This window comes from Dipodomys merriami, unplaced genomic scaffold, assembly GCF_024711535.1.
Source record: "Dipodomys merriami isolate MVZ:Mamm:240054 unplaced genomic scaffold, mDipMer1.0.p SCAF_62, whole genome shotgun sequence".
Taxonomy (NCBI): Eukaryota; Metazoa; Chordata; class Mammalia; order Rodentia; family Heteromyidae; genus Dipodomys; species Dipodomys merriami.
The window spans coordinates 1,334,099-1,358,000 of record NW_027206202.1 but is presented as its reverse complement, the minus strand read 5'-3'; the positions used below and the strand labels follow the sequence as shown (position 1 = coordinate 1,358,000).

Below are 23,902 nucleotides of genomic sequence, written 5' to 3'. Positions count from 1 at the left end.
AAACGGGTCAGTCAGTGGCACTGGCCATCTTTCACGTGGAGTCAGTGGAATGCTGGCCAGAGATGGCTGGAACCAGGATCCTAAGCTGCTTTACCCGTCCTCGGTAAAACGTGCAGATAGCAGCGTGTGCAGAGAATTGCTACTACCAAATGAGTTAAAAGGAGCTCAGGTTGCTCCGTCCAGCACTCTAACCCCGCTGTAACCCAACGCGGTCTTCCCACACTCTCAGGCACTAGAAAATAACGCGAGGCCTTGAAGCCATCTGACACCGCGGAGCGATCCACGAAGGAAGCCCTGGGGGTGGTGCGGTCACCGGGCGCATGCGCAAAACGCCAAGCGACGAAAATCGGAGGAACTGCCCGTAGAACCGCACCTTCCGCAGCCGCGCGCCGCCAAGCGGCCAACTGCCCCCTACGACGAACTCCTCGCCCAACTCCTCGCCTGAACGCCGTCAGAAAGAAGCCAATAAACGAAGAGTAGGAAGAGGCGGGGCTACCGGGGGAACCACCCCAAACACCTACTTCTAACCAGTCGAGTCACAAGACTTGGGAGAGGGCGGAGCTAACCTGATGTAACCCAATCCAAGATTTGAGGGCGGTTACATATTACCCACTCCCCAGCTCTTGACTCCGCCCCTCGCCTTGACGCACATTTGCCCACCTATCAATGACTAGGCCTGTGCGGGGGGAGGGGAAGGGGGCGGAGAGTGGGAGGAGGCAGAGAGAGGAAGGAGGCGTAGGCTGAGGAGGAAGAGGGAGGAGGGGCAGGGGAGTCCTGGCGGAGAAGAGGCCTGGGACTCCAAAGGAGACAACAGGAAGATGCGCTGGAGTTTTTTCGCGGCCCAACGGTCGTTCCGCATCCCCTAAAGCACAAGTTAGGCAAAGACGGAAGAAAAGAGGAAGAGACTTTTATGTCGGCGTACAGAGGAGCTACACCCGTCACCGTTGCCTCACATCCGGGGCTTTGGAGGGCTGGCCCCGGGGCCCCGCCCCCCCTCGCGCCTTTCATGGCGAACGGAGGCGGAGGATGGAAAAGCTGGGTCCGGAGAAGGCCCCTTTAAATCTTAAAGGGGTGGCCACCGATCTCTGCCGACTTGAACGCTAGCCTTAAAGGAGAAGCTGTCGAACCGAAGATTGACAAATCGTGAACTCTGCTGTTGGGAGAACCGGGGCGATTGGTTTTTCTCTTCTCTACTCCCGCCCCACGGAAGAAGTCCTTTAAACTCAGCTTAAAGGGGAAGTGGCTGCTTGTGGAGGAGTAGAAGCCAGCTCTCGAGCTCTTAAAGGATCGGCCTGCTGTTAGAAGGACCCTGGACTCCTTAAAGGGGTGGCCTCTTTTAGCCGGAGGACTTGAGACACTTTTAAAGGGAAGGTCTGCGTTTCGGGTCGAGCTTTCGGCCCCTTTTAAAGGGGTGGTCCTTCCTCTTCCTCGGGGAGACTTGCCTCGACCCCTGGCAGGGGGCGGCCACCGCACTAGGCCGGCCGGACACCGGCGGGTCGTCTTAAAGGGGCCGGGGGCTGGACAGCTTGAGGACTCGCCTTAAAGGGACGGCCGCCCCGTTTTCGCCGTCGCGGCCCCGCCGGCCCCACAGGGGGGGCCCTCGGGCTTGTCGCCCCGGGGGCGGCGCCGGCTCTCCGGGCCTTGGCCTTGGGGCGAGTTCGGGGCCAGCAGATCCTGCTTTAGAGGGGAAGCCGGGGCCTTCTCTTCCCTGAGCCGCCGTCAGCACCGCGCCTGCGACCCCCGGCCTGCGGACAGGCCACTCCGGGCCCCGTCGCCTCCGGATGCGGCGCTGAGGGCCGTCGCCATGGAGACAGCAGCGGCCGCAGCCCCAGGCCCGGGCTGGGTGGCCGAGGGGGAGCGACGGCGGCGGCGCTGCTCGCGCCGGGACCGAGACCGGGAACAGCGGCGCCGCCGCGGACCGGGCGGCGACGCGCCCCGGGCCTTGCTGGCCGCCCCGCGCGGCTCTTCGTCGTCGTCGTCGCCGCCGCCGCCCGCCAGGCCCTGGTCCTCCGCCTCGTCGGGTGAGCGGCCCGGGGGCCCGAGGCGGCGGCGACCTCGTCCCAGACCGCGGCCCCCGCGGCCCCGAGCTCGGAAGCGGCCCGCCGGCTCGGGCAGCCGTGGGGAAGAGGAGGAGGAGGAGGAAGAGGGGGGCCCCGACGACGGAGAGGCCGAGGAGGAGCCGGAGGAAGAGGAGGAGGAGGAGGAGGACTTGATCGATGGCTTTGCCATCGCCAGCTTCGCCAGCCTCGAGGCCTTGCAGGTAAGGCCTGGCGGGACGGGGCCTGGGGGTCCGAGGGGCAGAGCAGGCACCGTGCCTTGGGTGGGGGAGTGGGGGGGGGGTTGCTGCCACCCAAACCAGAGCGACCGGCTCCTCTGGCCGGCCTCGCCCCACCCTAGGGTAGGAGGAGGTAGAGCAGTTAGTCTCCAGGGACCAGCTGGGTCACCAGCCAGAGGCGCTTTGGAAGCCTGATCACCCCTAAAAGAGGTGGGAAGCTTTCATTTTCCATCCACGTCAGTCCCACCTCCTCCTCCACAGAAGGATGCATCTCTTCAGCCCCCAGAGCGACTGGAACATCGGCTGAAGCATTCTGGGAAACGGAAGAGGGGGGGCTCCAGTGGGGCCACTGGGGAGCCAGGGGACAGCTCTGATCGAGAGCCTGGCCGGCCCCCTGGGGATCGAGCCCGCAAATGGCCCAATAAGCGGAGAAGGAAAGAGGTGAGCTCTTCCCAGATACACATCCTCTAAAACTGACAGGCATAGTGTCTTGACTTATGTCCAATCAGCAGTACCACTGCCCACTCTAAACAGTGATCTCAGTCTTTAATGCAGAAAAGAATGCAAAACCAGCCAGAGTGCCCCCCCCCTCCTTTTCAGGTCTGACAAAGAATTATGTACAGTCAGATTCACCTGCTTGTGGTTGGTATTATGTCTACTTCAAACATGCTAGTAATTCAAGACACATCTAAAGGACTTGGTTGAATGATAAATCAGTTAAATGTGGTCCCTTTCCTTCCCTGGAGGTGGTGGCAGTGGACAAGTAAACATTTGGGCCACGATTTGGGAGGCTACATAAGGTGGGGATTTGGGAGCAGTGCTGCAGAAACCAACATGAGGAAGCCACTCATTCGGCCTGGGGGATGGGCAGAGGGTTGTGGTTAGGGAAAGCCCCCTATGATGTCTTACGCCCTGAAGTACAGTCAGAAGTTTGCTAAGAGGAGAAATGGAGAAAAGCTGTTTTGAGCAAAGGCACATAGATGTGAGAACCTGTTGTTCTTAAGAGCCTGGCAAGCACATTGGGAATGAGAGAAGCTAGAAAAGCATGAGGGACCTTGAATACTGAACTGGGAGTTGAACTTTTGTTGAATTGCCTGGATATCTAGTCATCCTGCCTTACCTCTGGACTCTGGTCTTCTCAGGCCTTCTCTCGCCATTCTCTGGAAGCTGGATACATAGTAAGTGCTGTCCCCCTAAATTGGCCTCTCCTCACCCCTTGTATTCCACTTTTCTTTCCTTTCCTGACACCTCTTTTTTTTTTTTCCCTCTTCCCAGTGTGATGCGGAAAGTGATCTGGATGAGAGGGTGAGTGGGGCTGGAACTTGTTGGGTGGGCAGTGTCACAGCCTATCAAATAGACTATAATTTAAAGACCTTCTGAATGCAGCAAAAGCCTCCTTTTGAGTGGGCAACATGAATTAGGTTGAGCCAGGAAGACTAACTGCAAGTCTTGGTATGGCATCTTTTCTAAAGAGCCATCACCATTTCTTCATGGTAATCCAGAGTGGTTCTTCCTAGCCATTAGTCCGCTTATACTGTAAGGTTTTTTGAATGAGGAGTCTGAGCAAAGACAAGCCGTAAGACATGAAGCTACTTCAGTGTCATTGAAGGAGCTCTTCCATGTAGGTGAATTTCAGTTTATTATTAGAGCTTATTTGCTTATTCTGAGCTAATGTATCCTAGGAAATAATGCTATATCCATTTACTTCTGTAAGTAACTCAGTTTGTACTTACTGATGTTTGTCTCATTTTCCTTCAGAAGTTTTCTGGGCATGGAGTATGATGACCCAGAGAACCGTCTGTCCAAGGGGAGTGGCCATTTTCCTGCCACATGAAAATAGGGATCCATTCTCAAGAGAATTTTAAGTCTAGGTTTTTAAGGAGTCTCTAGGTTTCATAGTATTAGCAGCTTAGTTTTTTGCTAAGGCTAGGGAGCCAAACTGATGTTTAGGCCAGGTGGGCCTAAGGCCTGTCTGACACTTTGATTTGCCTGCTTTTTGTTACTAAAGTGCTGCCTTGATTCAGTCTTCTTGGACTAGCAGATTTTTTTTTTGTTTGGCTCTGCTGCCCCACTTCTGTCTCCAGGCTTAACTCCCGCTAGAGCCCAAAGTCCAGTGATAGAATAGAGTTGCTATCACCCCCATACCTAGCCGGCTCCCGAGGCTATGGGCCTTCCTAGGTGGAGGCCTGGCTTGACTATAACTTAACCATCTTCCTACCTTCTCTGCCAGGTCTCTGATGATGACCTCGACCCATCCTTTACTGTCTCAACCAGCAAAGGTTGGTGCCAAGGGCTGGGATGGAGGCAAGCGGGAAGAGTTGGGTGAGCATGAACTTCAGCTGAGCATGTCTGCTGTCCTGCCCTCACAGCCTCGGGGCCCCATGGCGCCTTCAATGGGAACTGTGAAGCAAAACTCTCCGTGGTCCCTAAAGTGTCGGGCCTGGAGCGGAGCCAGGAACAGCCCCCAGGGCCCGACCCGCTGCTAGTGCCTTTCCCCCCAAAGGAACCACCGCCTCCACCAGCCCCTCGGCCTCCTGTCTCACCCCCTGCACCCTTGCCGGCCACCCCCAGCCTGCCACCCCCACCCCAGCCCCAGCTGCAGCTTCGGGTCTCGCCATTCGGCCTCCGCACTTCTCCCTATGGCAGCAGCCTGGATCTCAGCACTGGCAGGTGAGTGACTCAGGTAGCTGGTCTGATCTGGAAGGGCCTGGTTATTTGGCTCCAAACCCTTGCATTCTTTGATGGACATGGGATGGGGTGTGGCGTGAAAAAGGATTCTGAGGCTAAAAAGTTTGAGAGACACTGGGTGAAATACAATTTCAGAGATGACTCTAGGACTTATCTGGGCAATCAATCCTATTGGTGCCATTTCCAGGTTTTATTTTCTGGTGAGAATTTCTTCTAAAGCAAATCTGCTAGGAATAGTGCTCTTTGGAATATACTTTGGGAAATTCTGACATGATACTTAAAGAGTGCTGGCTTTGGTGTCAGTAAGACCCGGATTCAAATTATTCTTCTGCCACTTACTGGCTCTGTGATTTCTGACAAGTCATTTAACCTCTGAGCCTCAGTTTCCTCTTTCCTACAAAATGAAATAATAACGGTACTTTCATCCTAAAGCTGTTGTCTAGCTAATTCGGAGTAAATACAGTGTTTCCGAAAGCGTGTATACTCGTCACAAGTGGGGACTGGGGATGATGCCAGGTCTCACCTGAGTTAGCTCTAAGCTAAGTCACAGGTTAGCTTTTATGTGCTTTAGGAAAACAAGGCTAGTACCGCAACTTGAGTTTACGTGGTACTGCTTGGGGTGAGGCCAAAAAAAGAGTGAGTTGTAGAACTTGCATAGTACAGATGGTTGTATGGCCGCAGCAGTGTTGAGAAGTGGTGTAAATGCGGGAAACTTGCCATAGCTTATAAAGCAGTGCCAGCAGCTGGCCTACAGTAAATGCTCACCAAAGGGTAAGGAATCGTTGATACTGTCATTATTGTTGCTCTTTCTGTTGTCATCATCATTGTTATTATTGAGAAAACTAAGGCTCAGAGGGGGGCAGTGACTTGCTCAAGGTTTCCCGTGGTGTTTGTGGCAAGATGTGCCTAGAATTCCATCTCCTGATTCCTAGGACAGGCCAGTGTGGTTGTTCCACTGTCTTAGGGTGGGAACCCAGGTGGCCCAGTGTAATTAGACATCAAAATGAATGATCTGTTTGGTGCTGTGATTGAGTCAGAAAAGGGAAAGTCATATGGCCAGAGATGGCAGAGGTAGAAGAGAGGGGGTTTGTCGAGTATGGGAGGCACCTCAGTCTGAGGCTGGGTTATCTGAGGGAGTTCTGCCATCTCCTGTGTTGGAGAAACAAAGTATTATCACCCAGGCTTCTGACCCCCTCCCGTCAGAGCTGGCACCTCCCACTTCCTCACTCATCTCCCCACTTCTCTCCCCAGCTCTTCACGGCCGCCCCCCAAGGCCCCGGCCCCTCCCGTGGCTCAGCCTCCCCCCTCATCATCCTCTTCGTCCTCCTCCTCCTCATCTGCCTCCTCCTCGTCCGCGCAGCTCACCCACCGGCCCCCAACGCCCTCACTGCCCTTGCCTCTGTCCGCCCACAGCTTTCCTCCCCCGGGCCTGCGGGCCCCCCCTCCACCCCACCACCCCTCCTTGTTCTCCCCTGGCCCTCCCCTGCCCCCACCCCCACCCCTGCTGCAGGTGCCAGGGCACCCTGGGGCCTCAGCCGCTAACGCCCTTTCTGGTGAGTGTGGGGTCCTGGCCGGGGGGTGGGGGGGCCATGGCTCTGAGCTCTGGCCCAGTTGGCTTTAGGGCCTCTGGGCCTCAGCCTACAGCAGTACTTGAGGAGGGAGTGAGTGGCTCAAGGCCAGAGGGAAGGCGAGTCACTGGGGCCTAAGGAGGCTGACATGGTGGCAACAGATACGAAAGCCTTCTCCCCTCCCTTCCCACAGAGCAGGACCTGATCGGCCAGGACCTGAACTCTCGCTACCTGAATGCCCAGGGTGGCCCTGAGGTGGTGGGAGCAGGGGGCTCAGCCCGGCCCCTGGCCTTCCAGTTCCACCAGCACAACCACCAGCACCAGCACACCCACCAGCACACCCACCAGCACTTCACCCCTTATCCCCCGGGCCTGCTGCCACCCCATGGCCCCCACATGGTGAGCTCCTCATTGGGCTGGTGATGAGGCTCAGAGGCCTGGGGGAGGGCGTGGCTTCAGGTCAAGGCCCTGGGTCCCTCGCCAGCAGCTTACTCTTCCCTTCTCTTCCCTAGTTTGAGAAATACCCAGGAAAGATGGAAGGCCTTTTCCGACATAATGTGAGTGTGTGTGAGTGTGTGTGATGTATGGATATGGATGTGTCCATGCATGCATGTGGCCCTGACTGTTGGGGTCCAATCTTTAGCTCCAGAAGCCAGAGCCTTAAGCCTGGGAGAGCTCCAAGGGGATGTGGGGAGGTAGGAGGGTTAGGGTGGAGGCCCGAGGACTGACTGATGGGTAGACCAGATCCGGACTATACCTCCACCCCCTGCTTGGACTAGTCCCCTTCTCTCCACAGCCGTACATGGCCTTTCCTCCCGCAGTGCCCGGGCTCCCTCCGGGCCTCCCGCCAGCTGTCTCCTTTGGCTCCCTGCAGGGGGCCTTCCAGCCCAAGGTGAGCCTCCAATCCAGCCATACCACTGCCTCCCACCCCTTATAGACTCAAGCATCCTGGATCTCCATGCTTTTCTTCCCATTCCTCCAAACCTGTCTAGCTTCTTGCCCTCCTTTCTGGATCCAAGTTTGTTTTTTTTTTTTTAATTTTTTTTTCCATTGTGCTGTTTCTGTGTCCCAAACATAAGATTCTTTGACTTGTGCTAGTCCTGGGGCCTGAACTCGGGGCCCAGACACTGGCCCTGAGCCTTTTTGCTCAAGGTTAGCACTCTAATACTTGAGGCACAGCTCCAGTTCCTAGACCCAAGTTTTTGTATAACCATGCTCCCTCTCTGTCCCATCCCCCAGCTTGGTTCTAGACCCCCTTTTTTAATGCTTGGTGCCAGCTCTCCTGTCTAATTCCTCCACTCCCCTTTCCCAGAGCACGAACCCTGAGCTGCCACCACGACTGGGGCCAGTGCCAAGCGGGCTCCCCCAGAAGGGGACACAGGTGAGGGGGTCAGGACAGGTCCTGGGGAAGCTAAAAGGTATGTTGAGGGGAAAGTAGGAGAGTTAACCATTGACTCCTCCCTTTAATACACAATCAGAGGTATCCCTAGGTGTCTACAGAGAGAGGATTTCTATAAATAACAGGATTTCCCAGGCATGAGAAATAGGAGGCTTATTATGTGGGCCCAGGAATAAGGTAATAATAGGGAAATGGTTTTATTTTTGGTGCTACTGGGGATCAAACTCAGGGCCTCACCATTCCTAGCGTACATTCCGCCACTGTTACATCCCCCAGCCGAAGGACAGTAGATTTTGTGGAGCTTCTTGAATTAGGTCAAATTTAATTTTTTGTTCCCCAGATGACATAGTGGGAAGCCCTGTCCACAAAGCTGTCCCTTTGAGAAGTGGCTGAGGAGCCAGAGATTTGGTTTTCTCTATGCACATGTAGCAGCCTTAGACTTGAAGGCTGTAAGAACATGGTTGAGCACTGCATGTGTTTCCTAAGGGCTAGAGTAGACCAGCGTTTTCCAGCTTCCTTGAAAGGTGTTTTTTTTTTTTGTTTGTCTGTCTTTTTTTTTTTTAAGATAACTTACTTAAATTGACGCTTCCAATATATAATACTGCTCATTGAAAGACCTATCCTGCCTGCCTGTAGCAACTTCCTCAACCCTCTGAGCAGGGCACTTTCCTGGGGAGGTGTTGGAGGAGAGATGGCTGGAGTGGGAGAGAGAGGACAGAGAAGGGGATTTTGACCCCAGAAATGTTGAAGGGAGTCAGAGACTCAGGGAGGCAGCTAGGGGCAAATAGATGCTATGGATATGAAGCACCAAGGTTAGTGAACACGTGTGAATTGCCTTCAATCTTTCCTTTGCCATCCCCAGATCCCCGACCATTTCCGGCCACCTTTGAGGGTGAGTTTGTTGAGGACCTCAGGCTGCATGAGGCTGGGGGCTGGTGTTTTATAGGGCATTCTGGCTAAAGGGTGGGAGGGTTCCTACTTGGGAAAGATGAAAAGGTCCAAAACATGGAAGAAGCCAAATGTGACACAATAGAAAGGGAAGGTCTTTGAAGTCACAGACCTCGGCTCAGATATAACTGGCCATGGGACCTTGGGCAAGACAGTTTTATCTCTCTGAGCCTCAGTTTCCTAGACTTTAAAATGAACCTGGTCATCTCTTGGTTGTAGGAATGGTGAGTAGGGACGTTGTGTGGCAAGGCTGGGCTCACGGCCAGGCCTGGAGTGGGTGATGAGTGAATGTTCTTTGCTTCCCTTTCCCTTTGGTCATCCATCTGGGGCGACAGAAACCAGGGAAGTGGTGTGCCATGCACGTGCGCGTGGCTTACATGATCCTGAGACACCAGGAAAAGATGAAGGTACTGGGGCCGGAGGGCTGGGGAGAGTGGGTCTGAGAGGCAAGGATGGCCTGAGCTCTGGGGCAGCTGCATTCAATGGAACTCTGTAGAATCTTGGCCAGAAACATTCTCTCCTGTCTCATCACTGCTGCACAGTGTGTTCTTTGGTTAATTCTGGGATGATGATCAGAGAGGTAGAAGTAGAGGAAGAGGATAGCAGCTAAGCTCCTTCTCAGTGTGAGCCAGCCCTTGGAAGGGAGCTCATGGTGGGAGAACGACAGTAGGGACTTCGTAAGAAAGAGACAAGAGAAAAAAAATTGAAACACTTCTGGCCCTGGCTCTTCACTCACCTATTTGCCCTCTCCCTGTGTCTCACACAGGGTGACTCCCACAAGCTTGACTTTCGGAACGACCTCCTGCCCTGCCTTCCGGGGCCCTATGGGGTCCTGCCCCCTGGGCAGGAACTCTCCCACCCGGCCTCCCTCTTCACTGCGACTGGTGAGTCTGGCCAGCCCTCCCAGGGTCTGAGATTCCCCACCTATGGCCCAAGGTCCACCTTGTGCCAACTCAGCCTCATGAGTTTCCCACGTCTCTGCCCAGGTGCCGTCCACGCTGCAGCCAACCCTTTCACGGCAGCTCCCGGGGCCCACGGACCCTTCCTGAGCCCCAGCACCCACATTGGTAAGAGCCAAGGGCATGTTGGGCATCCCAGGCCTTGTCCCCAACTTCCCAGATGTTCTGGAGCTACAAGATGGACATCAGACCCGAGAAGCAGCTAGAATGGGGTGGATTCTGGTTCCATTTGCTTTGTGGCCTTGGGCAAATTACTCGACCTGTTCTGAGCTGTGAGTTCCTTAGCTATAAATAAGTGGCAAAGAGCAGTGACTCCCTCTTTCTGCCATAGCACACTCTGTCTCTGAAATAGCCAGGAATAGAGGAGTAGCATGCTACCTGGCAGAGGAAAGGGGGAAGGGGCAGCTAGCTGTGCAGGCTCAGAGGAACTTGGCAGGTTTCTTGGGGGAAGATTTAAGCTCGCGATGGGTGGACAAGAAGGAGTTGAGCTTGGATGGAAGCATTTCTGGCTGCAGTTCCCATGGGCTAGTTGTTCTACCAGCTGTGACACATTCATGAAGTGAGGGTGAATCTGGGAAGGGCTCTGCATGGGAGAGAAGACAGCTGAGATCTTAAGGCCAGTAGCTTGCTAGTGTCAAGGTCTGCTAAATGGGTCCAGGTGGCTAATGTTAGGGAATGGGAATAAGAGCTTGATCTCTAATATCAGAACGGCCCTGGTTTGTGAGTACACCTCACAGTTTGATGACCTTTGACAAGTCATTTCACCTCTCTGAGCCTATTTTATCATTTGAAAGTGGGAATACTCCTGTATCCTAGTGCTTGGGACACTGGGCTAATGAACAACATGGTACACGTCAAATCAGTGCCTTGCCTGGTCCAAGGAAATGTTTAGGACTCCTGGCCTGCTTACTGATTTGCCTCTTCCCCCCATTTCTTTGTTCCTGCTCACAGTTTGGTGCCCATGCTCTGACATCTCTCCTTTTCCCCCCCCCCCCAATAGATCCTTTTGGGCGTCCCACAAGCTTCGCCTCCTTGGCTGCCCTCTCCAACGGGGCCTTTGGAGGCCTGGGCAGCCCCACATTCAGTGAGTGCTGGGTGGGGGTGTGCAGAGGGTTCTGGGCGGGGGCGGGGGGGGGGGGATTTTTCACTTATCACACAGGATCTGGAGCTTCTCACTCCTGGCCCCTATGGCTTTCTATTTCACTATCTGCCTAGACTCCGGCGCCGTCTTTGCCCAGAAAGAAAGTCCAGGGGCCCCACCAACCTTCGCCTCTCCCCCAGACCCGTGGGGCCGCCTGCACCGCAGTCCTCTGGCGTTTCCTGCCTGGGTCCGGCCCCCTGAGGCCGCCCGGACACCAGGCTCAGACAAGGAGCGGCCTGTGGAGCGGAGAGAGCCTTCTATCACCAAGGAGGAGAAGGATAGGTATGTCTCCCTGTCCTGCCAACATGCTGCTCTCGCCGTCCTTCAGTCTTCTGGAGCACCTTCATTATTTCCTTATCTCTGCCTTAGGGACCTCCCTTTCTCAAGGCCCCAGCTCCGAGTTTCTCCTGCTACTCCTAAGACTCGGGCTGGTGAGGAAGGGGCACGGCCAGCCAAGGAGTCTGTGCGAGTAAAGGAAGAGCGGAAAGAAGAGGCTGCTGCCGCCGCCGCCGCTGCTGCCGCCGCCGCCGCTGCTGCCGCTGCCACAGGGCCTCAAGGCCTTCACCTGCTGTTCGAGAGGCCCAGGCCACCCCCCTTTCTGGGCCCTAGTCCACCAGAGCGCTGTGCAGGCTTCCTGGAGCCAGCCTGGTTGGCAGGGCCCCCACGCCTGGCCAGGCCACCTCGCTTCTATGAGGCCGGTGAGGAGCTGACTGGACCTGGGGCTGTGGCTGCTGCCCGCCTCTATGGTCTAGAGCCTGCTCATCCACTGCTATACAGCCGCTTGGCTCCTCCACCGCCACCCGCCGCGGCCCCAGGAACCCCTCACCTTCTCAGCAAGACCCCACCAGGAGCCCTCTTGGGGGCACCACCTCCACTTGTGCCCGCCCCCCGGCCCAGCTCTCCACCTAGGGCCCCTGGCCCAGCCCGGGCTGACAGGTGAGGGGAGGGGAGGGACCAGCAAAGCTCCATTCCCCTTTTCCTTTTGATAAGGCCCTGGGCCTGAGGTTTTTGAGCCAGTGCTGGAAGGCAAAGATCATGACCCTCACAGCCATCTCTGAGGTCATGGGCCTGGGAGTAGAACTCCAACCCCCACAAGGTCAAGTATCCTATGGACCGTGGGGACACTGGGAGGGTAGAGGCCACAAGCCTCTGGAGAGAGGTGTATGTGTACATGAGAAGAGGGGTCATTTCAGAGGTCATAGCAGACGACCTCCTGAGGTGCACCATCATCCCCTCTAGGCCCTTGGCCTGCCTCCCCAAGGGCTCACTTAGCCAGAGGCCAAAGTGCTCCCTCCTCTTCTACCATCCAAGTCCTTGTGCCCTTCTAGGGCTGGAGGATGAAGGGGCTAAAGGAAAGGGGGTTCCATGTACATATTTATCACCCCTTCTATATAGCCCCCAGACCTTTTGTACATTTTTACAGGGGTGCCCCTCCCAATGACCCCTTCCTGGTTAATTAAATCCTCAGACTGGTGCTGTGTTCCTAGCCTCTGGCCTCTCTGTGGGGGGAGGGGGGGTCACAGGGGAAAAGCTGGGAGGGGACAAGTAGTAGCCCCAGGGCTTGTCCCTGGGGATACATGGGGTCCAGCCAGAGGCAGACCAAGTAGGGGGAAGGACCCTAGGGACCTAAGCTAGAGGGAAACACACTGTCAGCCCAGGTTCTCCTCAATGAGTTCTGTTAACTTTGTCCCCAGCTCTAAAAAGCTCAACCTTCAAGCCTCAGACGCCACCTCTTAATGGCTCAGTCCCCACCCCTACCCCATTTCCAAGTGCCCCCAGGACTCCTGGGCCCTGCTCCACAAAACCCTGTCCTAGGCTGGGGGGTAGGGGGCAAAGAAGGTCACCATGTACCACACACCAAAGAAGGGGGTTGGCCCTGGGGTGGGCAATACAGGCAGCTTCTTCAGCAGCCTCACGGCAACAGCCCCAGCCTTCCCAAAGCAGCAGACGCCTCCAGGCTGGGGCCCAACCTAGAAGGCAGGGCTCAGTTTAACAAACCATAACGTTGACTTTTTTCCCCCGGTGGGGCTTATTCTGTAACATGACTTGCGGATATTTATATAAAAATGAGTGGTTACAATGAGGCCCCCTGGCTCCTCTTTGGGTCTGTATGGGTCGCCTGGTGTGGGTTGGATTGGGTCTCGCTATAAGGGAGGGATGGGGACAATATGGCCACGTCCTATGTTTTCCTTCTGTCCTGCATTGGAGGAGTTCTGCTTCTGGGTGCATGGATTGGTATTAGGTGTTGGTTCTCTACAGTGTAGGAATACATATATAAGAATGAAGCCATCTGGAAAGACATTGAATGTAAAACATCAAATTTCCCCTTTTACCATTCTTCCCCAGCCCATTCCCTTCTCAAGAGGTTGCCACTGTTGAGTATTTGGTGTGTGTTCATCATATTTCTTCCTGTGTGTTTGCCTGTATACACATGTATAGTTACATTAGATAAGATCTGTAATGGTCACTAATTGTATTTGCCAAGTACTACATAGTCATTCTATTTTCTTTCTTATTTGTCAGTTCTGGGACTTGAACTCAGGGCCTGGGCACTATCCCTGAGTTGCTTTTGCTTTTTTGCTCAAGGCTGGCACTCTATCACTAGAGCCACAGCGCCACTTCCGGCTTTTCCTGTTTTTGTGGTATTGAGGAATCAAACCCAGGGCTTGATGCGTGCCAAGCAAACATACTACCACTAAGCACTCTACCACTCTACCACATTCCCACCACCTACGTGGTCATTCTAAAGCATGCAAACACTAATAGTCTAGTACAAAGAGCTAGGTGCTGGTGTTTACTCAGGAGACTGAGATCTGAGGATCATGGTTCAAAGCTAGCCTGGGTCAGGCGCCCAGTGGCTCATGCCTGCAATCCTAGCTACCCAGGAGGCTGAGATTTGGGGATCATGGTTCAAAGCCAGCCCAGGCAGGAAAGTCCGTGAGGCTCTTATCTCCAATTAACCACCAGAAAACTGGAAGTGGCGCTATGGCTCAACTGGTAGAGTGCCAGCCTTGAGCTGAAGAGCTCAGGATATCGCCCAGGCCTCTAGTTCAAGCCCCAGGATGAACAGAAAAAACAGTACAAAGAAAAAGTGTCCTGTAATCCCAGCTCTCAAGAGGTAACCACTGTTAATTATATCAAGGGTAAATTCCTCTTCTATATGACTAAGTTGTTTTTGGTTGTAGTTTTGCTGGTACCGGGGTTTGAACTCAGAGAGCCTTGAAGCACTTGTTCACCTTTTTCAATCCTGGCTGGCACTTGAGCCACACTTCCATGCTTGTTCATTGGAGAAGTAAGAGAGAGATTTGTCTGAGCAGGTTGGCTCTAAACTGTGATTCTCAGATCTCAACCTCTTGAACAACTGGGATTATAGACACAAGCCACCAGTGTCTGCCGTGATTAAAATATTTTTGGAAAGTAGGATTGTGCCTGTGAAACCAATTTGCAACCTCCATTTTGCACTGAGCATTATTGCTTTAAAAAAAAATTTTTTTGGAGTCTTGTTATGGTGTTGAACCTTCCATTTTCCCTCCTTAACCTCCCAAATAAGTGCTGGGATAAGAGGTGGACACCCCTATGCCTACTGAAGTAAAAGACTCTATAATTGCACAACCAGACTTCCCAGATCTCTCCTCATACCTAAGATTGGGTCTTTTGATCACTTATGTTTCTGCCTGTGTCTTCAGCACCCAGATCAGAAACTCCCTTTTCCCTGCTTGAACTGCCTTTTATTCTTTCAACCACTATTGATTTAATCCATCATGCCAGGCACTGAACTGGTGGCAGGAGACACAGGGGTAAACAAATCCCAGCCTTTCTGGCACTTAAATTCTACTGTGAGAGATCAGCAAATATGCTGCCTGAAGAGGCTACAGGGTAAGAATGTTGAAGGGCTGCCTTTCTTGTCCTAACCACTATGCCCTATTGATTCCTCTTCTGTGATCCAAGCTTGGGGCAAATCCTCAGGCAGAGTTAAAATGACAGTCCAGAAAAGACTGTTAGCATTTAGGAGAAAGCTAAGCAAAACTCTTTCACCATAAAGAGGCTGGTATTAGGAAATGGATTTCTTCACTCTGAACAAGTTCACATAGTAGCTATGTTTTGTTGTATGGTTGGGTGTTTTTGTTTGTTTTTGTGACAGTCATGCTGTGTGGCCCAGACTTGTCTTCATCTCCAAATCCTGCTTCAGACTCTCAAGTGCTGGGATTTACAGGCATGAACTACCATGCTTGTCTTAAAATGGAGTTTTAATAGTCATTTCTTAGCATTACTATATAAATCTTGTGAGTCAGTAAGTAAAACAATGTCATTTCTATTGCTGATGTGTTTCTGATCAGAAACTCTTTTTAGAATCAGATTTAGAGAGATGTGATGAAGGAGAATGTTGACCTACATGCAGTTTGTGTAGGAAGCACATCTTTCATAATTGGCTGTGAAGTGGGCAGAATCTATTTGAGGGTATAGGGTGGAACAGGGAGCTAGAGTTGGGAAAGAGCACAGACAGATAGACTAACATCAACTGACCCTGGGCTTGACTTAGGCTCTATGATTTATGTGCAGGTGTAGATAATATATATGGTGAGAAAACAAGGGAAATGACAATACTGATCCACAGGTCCCTGTGAAACCTCCAGAGGATGTGCTGAGCACAGAACTTACAACACAGTGAACATCTGATCATCTGAAAGTTATTATATTGTAAATAATTAGAAATAATGGTGGAGTATTTGCTTATTATGTGGAAGGGCTTGTATCCCCAGCACCATAAAGAAAAAGAAAAAGGGCTGGGAAGGTGGTTCAGTGGTAGAGCGCTTGCCTTGCATGCATGAGGCCCTGGGTTTGATTCCTCAGCACCACACAAGCAAAAAGAAAAAAGCGGGAAGTGGTGCTGTGGCTCTAGTGGTAGAGCGCTAGCCTTGAGCTGAAGAGCTGAGGGTCAGCGCCCAGGCCCAGAGTTCAGGCCCCACAACCAGACCCCGAAAAAAAAAAAAAAAAAAAAAGGGAGTAATTTCCCTGTTTTCAGGAAGAATGAAACGGAGGTAGCTCAAGTGGCAGAGCAGTTGCCTAGCATTAAGCACTAGCTAGGTTCAATCTTCAGTGAAGTTAAAAAAAAAAAAAGGGGGGGCTGGGAAGGTGGCTCAGTGGTGGAGCGCTTCCCTTGCATGCCTGAGGCCCTGGGTTCGATTCCTCAGCACCACATAAGCAAAAAGAAAAAAGCCAGAAGTGGCGCTGTGGCACAAGTGGTAGAGCGCTAGCCTTGGGCTGAATAGCTGAGGGACAACGCCCAGGCCCAGAGTTCAGGCCCCATGACCGAACCCAAAAAAAAAAAAAAAAAAAAAGATGGAACATGGAAGTTCAGAGAAGTAACATGACATGGTACAATTTGGTTCATTTGGATAATCAATACAATGTTAACTTCTCTTGCATGCCATACTATCCTTGTTTTTGATGATCTTTGTGGGTTTATGGGGGTGTTGCTGGGGTTTTTTGGTGTTTTTTGTTTTTGTTGGTAGTGGAGCTTGAACTCCAGGCCCGGACGCTGTAGCTCAGCTCTTCCGCTCAAGGCTAGCACTCTACCACTTCAGCCACAGTGCCACTTCTGGTTTTCTGGTGGTTTATTGGAGATAAAAGTCATGGACTTTCCTGCCCGGGCTGGCTTTGAACTGTGATCCTCAGATCTCAGCCTCCGAGTAGCTAGGATTACAGGTATGAGTCACCTGTGCCTGGCTTGCTGGCTTTTTTTTTTTTCTTGTCAGTTGTGGGACCTGAACTCTGGGCCTGGGCACTGTCCCTCAGTTCTTCAGCTCAAGACTAACATGCTACCACTTGAGCCATAGCACCACTTCTGGTTTTTTCTGCTTATGTGGTGCTGAGGAATCAAACCCAGAGCCTCATGCATGCAAGGCAAGCACTCTACCACTGAGCCACCTTCCCAGCCCCTGGACTGTCTTTGAACCATGATCCTCAGATCTCATCTTCCTGAGTAGCTAGGATTACATGTGTGAGCCACTGGTGCCTGGAGGTTGCTGGGGTGTTTTTTTTTTTTTTTTCTTTTGTGGGCTTTTAAAATGTTTGTTTTTCGCCAGGTATGGAACTCAGGGTACTTGTGCATGCTATGCATTCATATTACCACCAAACTCTGTCCCAGCCCCACCCACAGCATTGTACATATTAATAGAGCATTGCAGTATTTATACGCATGCTGTGATAGTTAAGTCAAGCCTATCTATATCAAACCTTTCTTTCATTCCTTCCTTCCTCCCTCCCTTTCCTTCCTTTCTTCCCTTCCTTTCTTTCTTTCTTCCTTTCCTTCCTTCCTCTCTCTCTCTTCCTTTCCTTTCTTTCCTTCCTTTCTTTCTTTCCTTTCTTTCTTTCTTTCTTTCTTTCTTTCTTTCTTTCTTTCTTTCTTTCTTTCTTTCTTTCTTTTTCTTTCTTTCTTTCTCTCTCTCTCTCTCTCTCTCTCTCTCTCTCTCTCTCTCTCTCTTTCTTTCTTTTTTTCTTTCTTTCTTTCGCCAGAACACAGCTTGAACTCAGGGACCCAAAGTTACTCCCACTTCTTCCCTCTTTGCACTCTTTGGAAGAAAGTCTACTAATCCCCTTTTTGAAGGCCAAGTATTTGCATATGTAATTAAGATCTTTTTCCCCATAGATTTATCTGCACCCACTTACTTATTCAGTCATTTATATTAATCTAGTTTCCTGGATATTTATTTGATACTGCAAATTATAATCTATTATTCCTTATGATGCTCAAATTCTTCCAGTTCTGACTTGTCTCTGTCCCTTAGACATATTTTCCTTATTGTAAGGGGGCTAGATTTTTTAAATTTAACTTAATTTGTTGGTCCTGGGGCTTGAACTCAGGGCCTGGGCACTGTCCCTGAGCTTCTTTTTGCTCAAGGCTAGCACTCTACCATTTGAGCCACAGCACCACTTCTGGCCTTTTCTGTGTATGTGGTACTGAGGAATCAAATCCAGGGCTTCATGCATGCTAGGCAAGCACTCTACCACTAAGCCACATTTCCAGCCCAGGGCTAGATTTTTCGAACACTGACTTTTACTTTGTTATTTTGTGTGTTTGGAATTTTGGGTCCTGCATATATATATACATATATATATATATGTACATATATATATACATATATATACATATATATATACATATACATATACATATATGTCTCTTGAAATTTAAAAACACAAAACTGCTTACATCAAGAATTTAAAAGTTTTGGGCTGGGAAGGTGGCTCAGTGGTAGAGCGCTTGCCTTGCAAGCCTGAGGCCCTGGGTTCGATTCCTCAGCACCATATAAGCAAAAAGAAAAAAGCTGGAAGTGGCGCTGTGGCTCAAGTGGTAGAGCGCTAGCCTTGAGCTGAAGAGCTGAGGGACAGCGCCCAGGCCCAGAGTTCAGGCCCCACAACCGGACCCAAAAAAAAAAAAAAGAATTTAAAAGTTTCTTTTCTTTCCCTGATCACCCTCACCATTGTAAGTTCTCTTTTTTTAGTTGATTTCTGGTCTATTCTCTAGGATTCTTTCTTTTGTTCTTTTAAGCAAATGTCTACATAAGTATCCATTGTTCTACATACTGCATTTTTGAAGTAACTATCTCCTTCAGACCATTCCATTTCAGTGCATAGAAAGCTACCTTTTTTTTTTTTTTTTTTGGTCCGGTCGTGGTGCCTGAACTCTGGGCCTGGGTGCTGTCCTTCAGCTCTTCAGCTCAAGGCTAGCACTCTACCACTTGAGCCACAGCGCCACTTCCGGCTTTTTTCTTTTTGCTTATGTGGTGCTGAGGAATCGAACCCAGGGCCTCAGGCATGCAAGGCAAGCGCTCTACCACTGAGCCACCTTCCCAGCCCAGAAAGCTACCTTTTTAAACTCTGCATAGTGTTAAGCCATTGTAAGACTATACTCCAATATATTTAACCAATATCCATCAAGAAATGTTTATGATGGGCTGGGAAGGTGGCTCAGTGTTAGAGTGCTTGCCTTGCATGCATGAGGCCCTGGGTTCAATTTCTCAGCACTACATAAGCAGAAAAGGCCGGGAGTGGTGCTGTGGCTCAAGTGGTAGAGCACTAGCCTTGAGCTGAAGAGCTGAGGGACAGCGCCCAGGCCCAGAGTTCAGGCCCATGACTGACAAAAAAAAAAAAAGTTTACGTTGTTTCTAGTCTTTTAATAGAACTAAGAGGGTTGCAGTTTATATCCCCATCTTTGTGCACATGAGCAATCTGCAAGGTAATTTCTAGGAAAGAAATTGCAGAACCAAAGAGTACATGCTTTCAGAACCCAGATAGATACTTGTCCTCTACAAACTAGTATGAGAGGATCAGTCTCCCTGCTAATGATGAAAAGTAGCAGCTTTGTGTATGTGTTTGAGAGAGAGAGAGAGAAAGAGAGAGAGAGAGAGAGAGAGAGAGAGGTGTGTGTGTGTGTGTGTGTGTGTGTGTGTGTGTGTGTGTGTGCTGGGCCTTGCTTTTTTTTTTTTTTTTTGGTCCGGTCGTGGGGCCTGAACTCTGGGCTTGTGCGCTGTCCCTCAGCTCTTCAGCTCAAGGCTAGCATTCTACCACTTGAGCCACAGCGCCACTTCCGGCTTTTTGCTTATGTGGTACTGAGGAATCGAACCCAGGGCCTCGAGCATGCAAGGCAAGTGCTCTACCACTGAGCCACCTTTCCAGCCCTTTTTTTTTTTTTGCTGGTCCTGGGGCTTGAACTCGGGAACTAGGCACTGTCCCTGAGCTATTTACTCAAAACTAGTGCTCCATTTGAGGCACAGTGCCACTTGTAGCTTTTTCTGTGTATGTGGTACTGAGGAATTAAACCCAGGGCTTTATGCATGCTAGGCAAGCACTCTACCACTAAGTCACATTCCCAGCCCAGGGGGGCTTGCTTATTTATGTATTTTATTTATTTATTTTGGCCAGTCCTGAGGCTTGAATTCAGGGTCTTGGCACTGTCTCTGAGCTTCTTTTGCTCAAGACTAGCACTCTACCACTTGAGCCACAGTGCAACTTCTGGCTTTTTCTATTTATGTGGTACTGAGCCAAACTCAGGGCTTTGTGCGTGCTAGGGAAACACTCTACCTTTAAGCTACATTCCCTTAATTCAGGCCTTCCCAATCTCACTTGGCTTTTTCCACTCAAGGCTGGAATTTTACTACTTAAACCACACCTTCACTTCTAGCTTTTTGTTGATTAAGTGAAGATAACATCAGGAGTGCTAGGAAGGTGGCTTAGTGGTAGACTGCTTACCTAAGATGCATGAAGCCCTAGACTCGATTCTTCAGTACCACATAAACAGAACAAGTCAGAAGTGGCACTGTGGCTCAAGTGGTAGAGTGCTAGCCTTGAGCAAAAGCAGCTCAGGGACAGTGCCCAGGCCCCAAGTTCAAGCCTCAGGACTGGATTGAGATTCATTTGTTTTGGTTGTGGGGCCTGAACTTTGGGCCTGGGCATTATCCCTGAGCTCTTCAGCTCATGGTGAGTGCTCTATCACTTGAGCCACAGCGCCACTTCCGGCCTTTTTTATTTTTTTGTGCTGATGTGGTGCTGAGGAATCGAACCCAGGGCCTCGTGCATGCAAGGCAAGCGCTCTATCACTGAGCCACCTTTCCAGCCCTTTTCTGGTGGTTTTTAGAAATGAGAGTCTCGGGCTGGGATGTAGCTCAGTGGCAAAGCGCTTGCCTAGCAAGTGCAACGTCCTGGGTTCGATCCCCAGTACCAAAAAAGAAAAGACCAAAAAAAATACAGTTAAAAAAAAAAAAAAGAAATGAGAGTCTCATGGACTTTTCTGCCAGGGCTGGCTTTGAACTGTGATCCTCAGATATCAGCCTCCTGAGTAGCTAGGATTACAGGTGTGAGCTACTGGCACTCTGCTATATTGAGATTTGGGATCACAGTTAGAAGCCAGCCTTTTCAGGAAAGTCTGTGCAACTCTTATCTCCAATTAAGTAACAAAAAGCCAGTAGTGGAGCTGTGGCTCAAGTAGCAGAGTGCTAGCTTTGAGCACAAAAGCCCAGTGATAGCTTTCAGGTCCTTAGTTCAACTCCCAGGACACACACACACACACACACACAACACACACACACACACACAACACACACACACACACAACACACACACAACACACACACACAACACACACACACACACAACACACACACACACGCAACACACACACACACAGAGTTGGGTTTGCCAGGTGCCAGTAACCCATGTCTGCAATCCTAGATACTCTGTGGATCCATGACTTTTTTTTTTTTACTGTCTTGGGGCTTGAACTCTGGGCCTGGACACTGTCCCTAAGCTGGTTTTTTTTTGTTTGTTTGTTTTTGGGTCTGGTCATGGGGCCTGAACACTGGGCCTAGGCGCTGTCCCTCAGCTCTTCAGCTCAAGGCTAGCGCTCTACCACTTGAGCCACAGCGCCACTTCTGGCTTTTTTCCTTTTGCTTATGTGGTGCTGAGGAATCGAACCCAGGGCCTCAGGCATGCAAGGCAGCCAAGCACTCTACTACTGAGCCACTTTCCCAGCCCTCCTAAGCTGCTTTTTGCTCAAGGCTAGCACTCAATCACTTGAGCCACAGCTCCACTTGTGGCTTTTTCTGTGTATGTCAAACCTAGACCTTCATGTGGGGCAAGCACTCTACCACTAAGCCATATTCCCAGCCCCATGAGATTCTTTTTTGTTGTTGTTTTGTCAGTTGTGGGGCTTGAACTTTGGGCTTGGGTGCTGTTCCTGTGCTCTTCAGCTCAAGGTGAGCACTCTACCACTTGAGCCACAGCACCACTCCCTGTTTTCTGGTGGTTTATTGGAGATAAGAGTCTCATGGATTTTCCTGGCCAGGCTGGCTTTGAACTGTGATCCTCATATCTCAACCTCCTGAGTAGCTAGGATTACAGGTGTGAGCCACCAGTGCCCGGCCCCCATAAGATTCTTATCTTCAAATAACTACCAAAAGGCCAGAAGTTGAGCTGTGCCTCTACCCAGGGCCTTGGGAACCACAGCTCTACTTCTGGCTTGTGTGTGTGTGTGTGTGTGTGTGTGTGTGTGTGTGTGTGTGTGTGTGTGTGTGTGTGTGTGTGTGTGTGTGTGTGTGTGTGTGTGTGTGTCTTGTGTGTGTGTGTGTGTGTGTGTGTGTGTGTGTGTGTGTGTGTGTAATTGGGGATAAGAGGCTGGCTTTACACCAGTATCCTCAGATCTCAGCCTCCCAAGTAGGTAGGTATGAGCCACTAGTGCCTGGCACACTATTACTTTTTCTTTTCTCTTTCCTCCCTTCCTCTCTCCCTTTTTCTTTCTCCTCACTATATTGCTCAAGCTAGCTTGAAGCTCATAATCCTTCTGCCTCAGCCTCCTGAGTGCTGTGATTACACGCATACCATACCACACTTGGCAGGGACTCATCAATGGGAGATTGAAAGGCACTTTTGTTATGAGGACCCCCACGGGACACAGATATTTCCACTGCAAACCTAGGGCTGTTGACAGAATCCTGGGAGCTGGCACAGGCCTTCCTGGAACATTTCTAGCATCATCATCATTTTGGGTTGTGCCCTTGATATCCAGAGAAAATTACACAAGTTATGATGAAAACGCCCAAGTCAAGACTGGTGAAACTGGCTTGTGGATATTCAACAACCAACACTGGGAAACTGAAGCCAAGGAGAATAAAAAGGCTGAGTGGGGAATAGCCAATATTTTGTTATGTCCTTTAGGTGAGCTAGCCAGAATGGGTCGGCTCCAGAGTGACCCAAGCAACCCTCCTATAATACTATCTACATGCCAAGTAAAACACCCTCCTGTAATGAGACAGTTGACAATTGCCATAGTAGTGACTGGAAACAACCATAAAAGGAGTCAAAGTAGGAAGTGTACACATGTGTGGGTGGGGCTGAGAATCTACACTTAGAAGACATGAATATTCCTCTTTTATTAGCCTATCCCTCCCCCTCATAATGTCCATAACCTCTGATTCCCCAAGGGTTGAAAAATCCATTTGTAAGTTTATCTCCCATTTCTATTCTAGGTGAATAATAAAAGTATTGCAAGGGCCAGTGACTCACACTTGTAATATTAGCCACTTAAGAGGCTGAGATCTGAGGATTGTGGTTCAAAGGCAGCCCAAGCAAGTGACTGGAATTAAATACATACAAAAAAGCCAGGAATGGAACTGTGACTCAAAGTGTTAGAACACTAGCCTTGAACACAAAAGCTCAGAAATAGTGCCCAGGCCCTGAGCTGAAGTCCAAGACTAGTACAAGCGTGGGCACGCACGTGCGCTCGCATGCGCGTACACACACACACACACACACAATAAAATACATAGTAGAGGGAATGAGGTTTTACTAGTCAATTCTTGGAAATGTCATAAATTACAAATCATCCAGGGCTTAGGATGGGGAGAGAAATGAGTAAAATGGAGAAATAGAAGCTGGGCACCAGTGGCTCATGCCTGTAATCCATCTCAAGATTGTGGTTTGAAGCTAGCCCAAGCAGAAAAGTCCCTGTGAGAATTATCTCCAATTAACCACTCAAAAAGTAGAAGTGGAGCTGTGGCTAGAAGTGGTAGAGTGCTATCCTTGAACAAAATTGCTCAGGGACAACTCCCAGGCCCTGAGTTCAAGCCCCACATCTAGCAACAACAACAGAGAAATGATAAGATGCAAGAATACTTGCCTAACAAGCATAAGGCCCCGCTTTTTTTTTTTTTTTTTTGTTGGTTATGGGGCTTGAACTCTGGGCCTGGGCGCTATCCCTGAGCTCTTCAGCTTAAGGCAAGCACTCTACCACTTGAGGCACAATGCCACTTCCAGCTTTTTCTGCTTATGTGGTGCTGAGGAATGGAACACAGGGCTTCATTCATATAAGGCAAACACTCTACCACTGAGCCACCTTCCCAGCTCAATACCCTGGGTTTTATCCTTACT

The 23,902-nt window shown here is 50.7% G+C and overlaps 1 protein-coding gene across 1 annotated transcript; it reads left to right on the top strand.

Moving 5' to 3' along the window:
• Positions 1-376: 376 nt before the first annotated feature.
• Positions 377-13,062, top strand: LOC138814962 (autism susceptibility gene 2 protein homolog). The gene is made up of 18 exons (XM_070004121.1): positions 377-2,260; positions 2,537-2,716; positions 3,418-3,453; positions 3,551-3,580; positions 4,506-4,554; positions 4,645-4,945; positions 6,215-6,516; positions 6,725-6,930; positions 7,044-7,088; positions 7,328-7,423; positions 7,844-7,912; positions 8,793-8,822; positions 9,214-9,285; positions 9,645-9,762; positions 9,865-9,945; positions 10,838-10,921; positions 11,053-11,260; positions 11,348-13,062. The coding sequence occupies exons 1-18, from the start codon at positions 1,805-1,807 to the stop codon at positions 11,916-11,918; spliced, it is 2,934 nt and encodes a 977-aa protein (XP_069860222.1). The 5' UTR covers positions 377-1,804; the 3' UTR covers positions 11,919-13,062.
• The last annotated feature ends 10,840 nt before the right edge of the window (positions 13,063-23,902 follow it).

Coding starts and splice junctions, on each gene's coding strand:
- LOC138814962 (XM_070004121.1), top strand. CDS start 1,805: ATGGAGACAGCAGCGGCCGCAGCCCCAGGCCCGGGCTGGGTGGCCGAG. Junction 7,424..7,843: donor AGGGGGCCTTCCAGCCCAAG/GTGAGCCTCCAA, acceptor CCCCTTTCCCAG/AGCACGAACCCTGAGCTGCC. Junction 9,763..9,864: donor CTCCCTCTTCACTGCGACTG/GTGAGTCTGGCC, acceptor GTCTCTGCCCAG/GTGCCGTCCACGCTGCAGCC.